Source organism: Rhinolophus ferrumequinum, chromosome 4 (genome assembly GCF_004115265.2).
Source record: "Rhinolophus ferrumequinum isolate MPI-CBG mRhiFer1 chromosome 4, mRhiFer1_v1.p, whole genome shotgun sequence".
NCBI classification, from domain to species: Eukaryota; Metazoa; Chordata; class Mammalia; order Chiroptera; family Rhinolophidae; genus Rhinolophus; species Rhinolophus ferrumequinum.
Window position 1 is genome coordinate 51,726,384 of NC_046287.1, and position 11,853 is coordinate 51,738,236.

The 11,853-nt window shown below is 37.9% G+C and overlaps 1 protein-coding gene across 2 annotated transcripts in view; it reads right to left on the minus strand.

Annotated features, from left to right (window-relative positions):
* NALF1 (NALCN channel auxiliary factor 1) overlaps positions 1-10,853 on the minus strand; it is a 574,475-nt gene extending 563,622 nt beyond the window's left edge. The window contains exon 1 of one of the 2 annotated variants that reach the window (XM_033105163.1): positions 9,312-10,583. In XM_033105163.1, coding sequence (XP_032961054.1) covers positions 9,312-10,205 — 894 coding nt within the window. In that variant the 5' untranslated portion in view covers positions 10,206-10,583. Of the gene's footprint in view, positions 1-9,311 lie in introns of both variants that reach the window. The other variant, XM_033105165.1, reaches the window with a different exon arrangement.
* Between the last annotated feature and the right edge of the window lie 1,000 nt (positions 10,854-11,853).

Sequence of the window (11,853 nt, forward strand, 5' to 3'; positions counted from 1 at the left end):
ACATAGGTTTCAAGTGTGCAATTATGGTAATAGATAATGAATTTCTATTTTTAAACCTTTCTATCAAACACATAAACTTTTTAAAGAAAACCTATAAAGAAATAGCCATGTTTAATTCAGTTGGTTCTCAAAATATGCCATTGAATCCCAGGGCAACACATTTATAAAAAAAATAATTTATAGTAACAAGTACTTGTAATTGTTGATGATTTCATATATAAAACCAGTAATTATTTTATATTACTTGAAAATAAGTTTTCTATTTCATCTAAGCATATTCAAATTGATCATTGTTTTTATTTTCTGAAATATTGAAATGAAAGCATTGCTCCTGTTTAAAATATAAACAACCAAAGGCTCTTAGATCTATAGCAGAATGTATAGATACAACCTCTCCTCCTCCCCAGGGCTATCAATAGATGGGAGCCCATCACCTCTCCTTTGGGATCTGGTGCCATCAGTAATTTTTTCTGAACCTGATATTTTCAATCTCATACTCTCATCTGGGTCCTAGATCAAAAGTTACAAATATTCAAAAGCTTATGTCATCATAAAATATTTATTTCTTTAAACTCACATCTTCCCATCTATTCCATTCTTTCTTTATTTTCACTGCTAACTTAATGAAGAGTAGTTTGAACTAGTCTTTATTTCCTCAACTCCTACTCATTCCTTAACCCTCACAATTTGACATTTCTCCCTATCATTCTATTGAAACTACTCTTGTAAGGTCAACAAATGTAATTGCCAAATTCAGTGACCTATTTCTAGGCTTCATCCTACAAATCCTTTCTTGAAGATAAGACACTACTGACTGATTCTGAGTCTCTTAAAATCCTTCCCTCTGCCTTTCACATCATCGCATTCTCATGATTTTCTTTCCTTTGCCTTTGCCTCTGTCTCTGACCTCCCTCTCCCTCCTCTCTCGTGCCCTTTCTTCTCTCTCTCTCTCTCTCTCTTCCTCCCTCCTTCCCTCCCTCTTTTACTTTCACTCTCATTCCTTCTTTCTTCTCCATATCTTTTCCTGGTCCTTTTTCTACGCAAACCCTTAAGTGTTGTTCTTCCTTAGGATTCATCTTTGGCATTCTCTCCATACAATCTGTTTTTTGGTTAAGTCATCTAATCTTTGCCCAAAGCTTCCTGAATCAAACCGACATGTCGAAAGTGAACTTCACACCCAAACTCCCTACTTATGTGGCGTAGTATATACTGGGCATCTCCTGATATTATCTCCAAAAATGAACTCCTGTTTCTTTTACCAATCTCAATTCCAACTTGTTCTTCCCCCTGTATTTCCTATCTCATTAAATAGTATCAACATTCACAGTCTCACATTTTATAAAGGTTGAATCACACCCTTCCTCTACTTAGCAACTGGTAAATTTGAGCTCAGAAATGTCTCCTGAACCTTGTCTTTCTTCTCCCGTTCCATAGCTTCTACAGTCATTTAGAATTTTCTGTCCAACATAGTAGCAGCACTAGCCACTTGGGACTATTTCAATTTAGATTAACTAAAATTAAATAAAATTTAAAATTCAGTTGTTAATTCACCCTAGTTCATCTTAGCCACTTTTCAGGTGCTCAATAACCACACACGGCTAGCAGCATAGGGTAAAGTATAAAATATTTCCATCACCACACATCGCTCTGCTAGAGAGTGCTAATTGAGTCATATTACTCCTAAGGAAGACAGCAGATTCTGAATTGGTCTCTCTGGCGTAAGTTCACCCTGTTCCAACCTATTGTCACACTGCTGCCAGAGCTAATTTTTGAGAAAAATAAATCATCCCAATGAATTCCTTGATTAAAATTCCTCTCTAATATTTTATACAGCGAATGAAATTCAAAGACCTTAGCACAGAATACATGATCCTTCACAACTGAGCACTAACATCTTCCCAAAGGTATTTCCTACAGCTCTCAACACATACCTTACTCAGTGTTATGGACGGAATGTATCCCCCCAAATACATATGTTGAATCCCTGATCTCCAGTATGACTGTATGTTATTTAACTTATTAATTCAGAATAAGAACTATCATAGATATTCTAAGTTTACTTCCCTGCACTAAAATCTTACACACATCCTTTATCTGCTCGACTCTAACCTGAAATCAGAAACCTAAGTGTTCTGCTGATTTATTCATTTTCATATCTCTTCCTCAGCCTTTGAAATGATGATCCTGGAATTTCTGGCCCACCTCCACAGGGACTCCTAAATTTCTGTCATGTTAGCTTGCTATATTATCTGTAAAATGGTATTAATGATAATTCAAAATAAAAATAAGTAAATATGGTAAGAATTTTAACCATTGTTAAATCTATGTGATGGGTATATTTGGGTTTATTATACTAATCTCTTCCTTCTTTGGTATGTTTGCAATACTCATAACAAAAGAGAAAAAGGAAATACATTAAAGAAATGAAATGAACTCGATCTCTAATACTACCCAGCTGTTTGACCTTGGAATAGTTAACTTTATGTCCTCACTTTACTCATCTATAAAATCTGTGATAATATCTCATAGAGATGATGTGAAAATTAAATGAATAGACTATTTTCTGACTTCTAATAAGCTCTAAAGCTTGTTTACCACTGAAGCTGTTCCAACACTTAAATTTCTGAGTGGTTCAAATCATTTTCTGCGATACCTAATACAATGCCATGATCATCCATTGACATCTTAGCTCAATATTCTTTGCAAATGAACGAAGTCAGTGATAGTTCAGTAAGAAAGAGATTGAGCGTTTTTGATGTGAGTGAAGATACAAAGATGAAACACTACTGAACTTTGGATTTCTCATGGGATATATGCCCTGAAAATGCAGCTTCCAATTGCCAGGAAATAACTCAGCCAAATGATAGCAAGAAGGTACACCGAGAAAAAAAGAGAGGGAACAGAGGGGTGAAGAGTCAGTGTCACAGTTTTGACTAGAGCCCATTTTCCCCCTGTTGCGGGGGATGGGGGTGCAGCTAACAAACAAAATCCCCATGCAGTTCCATAGAAGTGATTATTATATTCACCCATCACACATATGTGTGGCTATACTACTGCTACTGTACAGCTAAAATGAACAACAGTATTTACACAGATAGCAAACTTCTATTTTTTGCGGGATTCTTCTTGCTATCTGTGGTATCTTCTACAAGATTTTGTTTATAAATGACTGAATGTAGAAACAGACTATGGAGAGGAGGGGGAGGAATCAACTATTACCTTTTAACACTTTAAACATGCAAGAATTAAACACTTGCATGCATTCTGAACAATACATAGTATAAATCATTAACTATTTATTAGCAAAGAAATGCAAATGTTAATCGTTTTTGTTTTTAGTGTTACAGAATCAGAGTAAATTAGAACATTTCGTTAGAGAATTTCATTATTTGTTTTGTAATAATATTTAATTTATTACTAGGTAAAACTTAGTTTTAGTGTCTCACAGCATCTTATAATCTAAAATGTGAAAAAATAAAATATGAATGCTATTACAATCATTTCAAAACAGAACAATGATAAGATACTTCTGAAACTAATTCTTAAGCGTGGTAGCAATCTGTGATTACTTAGCAGGTTGCACCTTCATAAAACTATATGAATGATATACTAGTTATTCCAGTATTACAGAAATAAGTTAAAAAAAAACAACATGGCTTATAATTACAAAGAAAAAAAGTGTAAAAGCATTAGTAACTTGTTAGGCTTACTAAAGTGAATTGATAAAGAAAGAATAGACCCAGTTCGTGCAAAATACTGTGAAAAGCCAACTATCAAAGCAACTCAACTGTAAGGTTTTCTCTTAAAACTAACCAACTATGTTCCTTTGAAAAAGTTTAATCCATTTAGATAGGCTAAAATATGAGACAAAAATACTGAGGCTGGGGTTCCTCTAATCAAAATAGTTGATCAGTGTCACAGACAATCATTCAATTTCTGTCCTCATGCTCAGCCCATTACTGAACCCCAGTATAATGACACAGTTATGGCTAAAAGACAGCATCAATAGCCAATAGGCCCATCCATAAACATTTACAATTTTGGTCCTCTATGCATCTATCTACCTTCTCTCCACGTTCTCTTCAGGAATATCCCCTAAACCTTTCACCCATCTGGTGCACTTCTCATCTATTTCTTCTTTACATATTTGTTCCCCTGACTTCTAGCTATGTCTTATTGCCTTTATGTTTTAAAAATATTTTTCTGAGTTCCATTCTAATCAGTTAAACAAATGAAATTACTATGTATTACTGAGGCATACGTAGGAGCTGAAAGTCTTTCCTCATTGGTTGTCACTGTCCACTAGAACAGTGGTTCTCAACCTTGGACACGCATCATGAGGGAAAGTGGAAGACTCGACGCTTACGACACAAGCCAGACCAATGAAATCAGAATCTCCTGGGGCTGGATGCCTATTCAAAGGTGCCCAGGATATTTCAATGTGATCCCAAGCATCACTGACCTAAAGTAAATATTTACTGATAGCGAAGAAACATCTTTGCAGTGCAAATCAGTATAAACAACAAAATGTTTGGTTGACCTCAATGTGAGGTCGATGTAGTAGATGAAGATTAAAAAGGAAATTGGGGATTGAAATGAAAACAATTGGTCAGATAACTCAAACCAAAAGAGTATTTTGTTTGAAGTAGTTATCTGGATACTTGTTCTTATATATTCAATCTAGCATGAAAAAATTATCTTAATGGATTATGATTTCTATGTGGGGGAGCATGAGACTGAGAGCATTATTGATTTCTTTCCCTTCATATTTTAATTCATCTTGCACATGCAGATGCCAACCTCATCTAATTAAAGCAAATAAAACCAATGTATAACAACAATTATTAAAGCTTTGTGGTTGTACCCTATATAGCTACTAATCTGACCCAGTTATAAATCCAAAGTAAAAATACTCATTCTTTAGTCTATAAAACAACAGGCATCTAATATTAAGGTAAAATTTTGAGTGTTTCCCTATAAAAATAAAATACAGATCATAAAATTAGTCGTTGTATATGGAACAAAACTATGAAAAACAAAAATCTAGGTCATAAAAATTATTATGATATTGGTTTTAACCTTATAAATGGCCTTATTAATGGCTAAAGTGATTATCAGAATGGTGAGACTGATTTTGCAGAGAAGCAACTCAACTATAAAAACATGATTGAAAATAATAAAATGGTAGAATATAAAACAGGTCTGTTTGCATATGCATTCTACACTTCTGGTATTCTACACAGTGTCATAATATGTACGATAGCATTTAATCAACAGCAGAATAATATTTTATACTCAATATTTAAGTGAAAAGAATTGTTAGATATTTGATTTTATTTTTAAAACATTTTTCAAGAATCTAGAGTGCATGATAACAAAGTGAATTAAGAACTAAGAAATGCTCAAATTGCACATCATGTAACCCAAATTCCATGTTCTCAAACTGGTTAATGTTTGTGAATGGTTCCTGCAAACAATACAGAAAGCCTCAAGTATCACGATTGTTACATATGCCTAACATTAGCCAAGTATCTTTTCAGTCAGTGTCTGTTAAATAAAAATCATCAAAAGAATGTGCTTTGATATGAGATAACAAAAATAAAAATATGAGAATGCATATATTCTTAAGAGTATAAAAATTAGAATTTATCCTGTGAGAACTAAGATACAGATGATGTGATATTTATCTTGGAATCTAATCTCAAATCTTCTTTAACTAATCATCTGGCTTAAGGTACAGTAAGTAAGTAAAGCTATCAGTAACAAAAGTTTACCTGTAACATAGAAATTTATATTCCCTAAATATCCCAATTTCATAATCTATATTTTCAAGTATGCTAAGGAGCTAAAGACATATTTAAGAGAAAATATTTAATTTAAAAAATAAAACGTGTTAATAATATGTATATGTACTTTTGTAGCTAAGAATATTGCATATTTAAATATTACCAGCCAACTTGAAGATTATTACAAATTAGTCAGATTTGTATCATATATCAAAAATATTATTTTGAAGAACTCTGCAACCTACATAGAATTACTGTCATAACTTTTGCTACTTGATTTATGTAATATAATAGCTTGACTACGTATGAGCATAGGTATGTGCAAAAGATCTTCTTTATTTTTCCATAAATTACTTCCCAGGATAAATGTTTATATTTTTAAAAAATCAAGCCAGCTATTTTTCAGAAAATTAAAAAAATATTTTTGAGTGCAAATGATTTCTTTTATGTGTTGTAATACAAAATTTACTAAAGTAAATCCAAGGTGTATTTGATCTCCAGTGACTATGGACTCAAGGCATTAAGATTGTATCAGATTGTTTTTGTTCGTTCGTTTGTTTGTTTGTTTTTGCATAAGAGGTCAAAAAGCTCTTTAAAACAAGTTAAATAAAAATTAAATTAAATCTATTTCATTTTACACATATATGGAATGTGGCTTTTTTTAATGGGAGAGAGTATAAAACTAAAAGAGTATATGTCCTCACTTTTAAAAGTTATAAATCACTGCATTAATTATTTAATTATATATGAGTATGATAAAGTTAATATAGTTCTCCTAAAATATAAATTCCAATAATTTGTATAACTAATATGACGAAATGTATTCTATCTATATTTTATAAATACATTTATAAACTATTAAATTGGGTGTTTTCATGAATATATTACCAAGTCCAGAAATATAATGCATTTAATTTTAAAATAGCCTAGGCCTATGTGACTACTTTAAAATATGGAAAATTTTGCATAAAATGTATATCTTGAACAAAGTCTCTGATGATAATCATAATTTCATAATTATAAGTATGTTTGAAATAAGTAAAAGTGTTCAGAAAGAATCTCAGACACATTTTTCAGACTCCAAGTAGCATTTTAAACCATGTAACATAATTTGTAGAGGATATTTTTGTGACTTTTGCAAAATTATAAAATATATATTAAACTAAGGAACTAACCAATCAATTTGTAAGTTATCAACCAAGAACACTTGTACCTTAAATTTGAAAATGTTATTTTTGGAAACAGTTATTGTTGAATAAATGTTTGAAAGTTACAAACAACAAAACCAAGAAATAGCTACAAGATATCACAGGTCATAAATTCTGTGTGTGGGTTGAGAAATTCAAATGACTGTACTTACTTTGCAATGTGAAGAAAAAATGTTTCTAAAAAGGAGTTAAGATTTTTATAATGTGCTTTTGTGTATACAGTCAACAACTGCGACTTTATACAAAAACACAATCCAGAAGTATTTCATAACAATACAAGTTAGTTTAACCTACACTATACCTTACACCTATGATGACATAAATATAAAGTTGAGAATTACTTCGGGTCAAGAAGAAAATAAACATCTACTTATATTTAAAATTTGGATATTTGAACAAAGATATATTTGACATGCTTGTTTGAAAGATAGTCTACTATCAGTCTAAAGTCTACTGACCATACAGATTATCTCTTAAACACTGAACCTATGCAAATTGCAATTTCTAGATATTTCTATAAGAATTACATTCAGAAAAGCAGGCAGATTCAAATTATTACAAGGTACCACTTTTAAATATAAATAGTATACTGAAACCCTTGCAACATTTTTATAAGTAGTAAAATTAGGAGGTACATAAGTTTCCTTATTTGTCCTCATTTTTCCAATGCAACACAACTTGTCAAAATAAATATGTAAAAATCACACTAGTCATTCATTATTAACTTCTACCACTAAGAATAAGTTTAATCCCCATGCATGAGGTATAGTGGTACAGCTAAGAAAAATACATAGGAAAGTTTCAGATCCATGTATCCAGTGAAGTAACATTCTAAATTAATGTAACCTCAATATTATTGTTTTCAAAGAAGATCTGTTTCTGGTCTTGAAGTATGTTGACAAAGCAAGTTTAGTTTGAGTTTAGCTTAACTGTCAAAAGCACAACTAATCAATCCAAAGTAAAAACAGCCCTTGAACCATGTTTATTATAAATAGGTATCCCTTAGCCCAGTTATTTTGTCAAACATCACAAGGTCCTTTGGTCCATATTGCCCATATTTCCCCAGTACAAAGCAAGTGAGGCAAAATGGGGACAGTTGTTTTGTTCCTGCGTGGTATTGGGGAAGTAGTGAAGTGAAAGGAAAAGAGGGAATGTGGTGTATTATTTCTTTTTAAAAGCAATACTATTTTATTGTGGTGTTTAAGAAATTACCCTTGGAACAAAACATTAAGACTTACTGAGATTCTGTCATCATTTCCTCCCTACTGAAAGGTCACTGCTGTATCTTCATCTTCAATAGATCTCTTGGGCAAATCTTATTTCAGCACCACGGACAGTAACGCTTCTACTAGGACATGCGCCCCTGGTTGGTTGCATTGGTCATTTTTTAAGAAATTTGCATACACTTCTCCTTTGTCAATCAGCAAGGGTTACATCCATTATTATATTAAACACGAAGAGATTGAATATGATACACATTTTGAAAGAGTTCAGTATTTTTCATTCATAGCATAAAGCATTTGCCATTTAGTACTGGAGAGCATTCTGAAGATTCAAACTAATTATATAAGATCTCTGATAAAACCTAACAGTGATCATTGATCACCAGATACTTAATTAAATAATCCTACTCATATTGAGTCTCAGCTCAATAATTATACAAATGTCTAAGTGAAAACACACACACACAAAACTTATGGTGAATAAATTATCCTTAGGTAGGCCTCCAGTTTTCCAAATAACCAGAAATACCCCTGTAAAACAAGTAAAAAATTTTTTGTGCTTCCTACATAAACAACTACAAATACTTTCTCTTGTCCCTCCTTGCCAACCAACTTACTGATTCACTATCAGAGAGTTCATGTGTGCAGGTCCATCAGCCAAAACATACATGCCTGTCTCTGACTTCTGATTTTAGATGGAGTCATCAGTCCCATCACTGTCTTCCTAACAAACCACATTTAAATTCCATTTTTTTTAATAAAAGGTAACAGAGATTAAACCAATTACATATCTTTAAGAGATAGTTAACACACTAGCTTGATTATCTCAGAAGACCTGGGTCTTCCCTGATCTTCTAAGGATTCCCAGAAGGAGGTACCACCAGTCCACCAGCGATCCACGAGGTATTTCCAACTCAAGCAGCAAGGCAAGCTCTTATAAACCCAAAAACGACGACTGAAGAAAACCAGAGCCAAAAAAAAAAATTTAAAAAAACTCTAGAAGACACTCCAACCAAGCAAAACAGATAGAAAAGCACATGACGGGCAGAGAGAAAAAAAACAAACAACAAAAAAACAGAAACCACCGTTCCTACCTTGCAGTCCTCAGGACAGGATTTCACCGAGTACTCCTCCGACTGTAAATATTTATGGAGCACACTTTCGAACTCTTCGTATTTCTCCTGAGCGTGGTGATCGTAGTCTTGGTAAGCCTCGATGCATTGCCTGCAAGTGGTCCTCTCGCCGTCCTCCTTAAGCACCACATCCAGACTACAGTTCAAAGTGTTGGGACTTGACAACCCCGAGAACAACTCCCAAAGTGTGTAGGAATTACAAAACGAAAGGTAAAAATCCGACAAGTTCCAGAGCGGAGTTGGATGCGTCCCCCTCACCTGCTGCTCCTCCTCCCGGGCCGCCACCCCCCGACTCCAGTTCCTGGCGCACACAGCGTCGGCGCTCTCCACGGTGAAGCACTGGCCCGAGGAGGCGCCCTGGGGGTAACAAGTCTCCAGGCGCCACACGGGTTTGGCAGAGTTTCCTAGAAAAAGAGCTTTGCTCCGGCTGTTTCTGCCTCGGTTGCCCTTGCCGCCGCCGCCACCGCCGTCTCCCGGGGAGGGGGGCAGGGTGGGGGACGAGGAGGCGGAGAGGAGTCTGTGTGCCTGGGCGGCGGGCGAGGACTCCCCCATGCTCGCCAGGAGCGCGGGCCAGGAGGGCTCCTGCTGCCGCTGCCGCTGCTGCTGCCGCTGCCGCTGCTGCCGCTGCTGCTGCTGCTGCTGCTCCTTGTCCCGGGCCCGGGTCAGCTTGGCCTCGGCGCAGAACCACAAGTGATCAGAGAGCAGGACTGTGAAAAACAAGAGAGATGCCAGAGACAGTCGCCATTTCTGAGCCCTCTCTGAATCGATGAACGGTTTCTCGTTCTCCCGGGGTGCTGCCAACCAGATTTTTAAGCCGTCGTCATACTGCCGACACATCCAAGCACCCCTGGTCATATTTTGGGAACGCACAGCCCTGGCCGACTCCACCGTGAGGGCTCCTGTGCCGGTGTCACCGCAATATGCATTGACTTAAAGGGTTTAATTTCCTTATCCCCTCCTCCCGTTTCTTCTATCTCTCTCTCTTTCCCTCTCTCTCCCTCTCTTCTCTTCTCTGTCTTCTCTCTCCCTCTCTCTCTCTCTCTCTCTCTCTCTCTCTCTCTCTCTCTCTCTCTCTCTCTCTCTCTCTCTCTCTCTCTCTCTCTCTCTCTCTCTCTCTCTCCCTACATAAATATTACCAGGCTTTAGAGGAAGATCTGACTTGCTTCCGACCTAATCATCAGCCGACCACATCCTCTGTAGAGTAGGAAACAATAATGCAGAGAGAGAGAGAGAGAGAGAGAGAGACAGAGAGAGAGAGAGAGTGAGTCGGAGGAGGCTGGGCTGGTGGCCGGTGGTGAGCTGAGTGCAGGAGGTGATGATGGAGGTGGCAGGGTGGCTGGCGCTGCTCCTCTCACCCAGGCATTGTCAGAGCGCGGGTCCCCATGGCCCTGCTGAGGACAGCCCGCTCCCCCCTGCCAGGGGCATTCCGCGTCTCCGCTGCCCACTGACAGCGACCAGAGAGCCTCCCCAGCTCCTCTCCTCCTCCTTCCTTTTCTTCTTTCTCTCCTCCTCCTGCTCCTACTTCTTGCTGTCTCTCCCCGAGTCCGGAGCCTGGGCGGCCGCCGCCAGCAGGGCTCTCCCTCCCCCCCACCCCCCACCCCGCGCTCTAACTGCCGCTGCTGCTGCTGCTGCCGCCGCCGCCGCCGCTGCCGCAGGTCTGCCCGCGGGCGCCACCGCCGCCGCCGGGCTTTGACTGCTGACACCGCCTCCCCCGGACCTTGGGGCCGAATCGCCTGAGCTGGGCCTCCCGAGAGCCACAGTCATCTTCAGTCCCCGGCTAAGTTGCCGCCATCTTCGTCCTGGAGAAACACTTTTTTGGGGGGAGCGCTGGCTTTTGCGTCATCTCCTCCCGCGCCGAGATCTCTCCATCCTGGCGCATTGGCACCGGGCTCGGCCAGCGCGGAGGAGGAGGGCGAGGACGCACCGGGGCCGGGGAGGGGGGGGCGGGGGGCGGCTGTGCCCGCGGGCCCCGCCTGGGCTTCTGGGCTCCGGCGCTTCTTCCTTCCTTTCTGTCCCCTATCCCCACCTTTAGTCTTATTCTATTAGTACTGACAAAAGTCAGAACGCGAATGCATGACTGAGGGTGCTAGATCATTTCTTCAGCATCTTCCACTCTCTCTCTGCCTTTGGATAAGCCCGAGTTGCAGGCGGGCAGTTCAGGGTTGCTAATAGGGAGAGGGTCCGGATATTGCCCTCTTAACTAAGTAATGATCGACTTCAAATGCAAGGTTGGGGAATAGGAGAGTAAACACGAATTGGCTAGAGGATAGAGGAGGTGACATCTGCCTTGGGATCTCCATGTGCCTTGGGATCGCTAGAAAACTAGCGATCAACAACTACCAGTGCATTATTTTGTCAAATGAGTTTCGTGCCATATATAGAAGGGATGGTGTGTCTACATCTATATATGTCGCTGTATATATTACTGCGACGTATTTCATATTCGAAAGTAAAAATAAGTGTCCTCATATAGTCAAGAAAAAAATCAGTAAGACGTCGGATA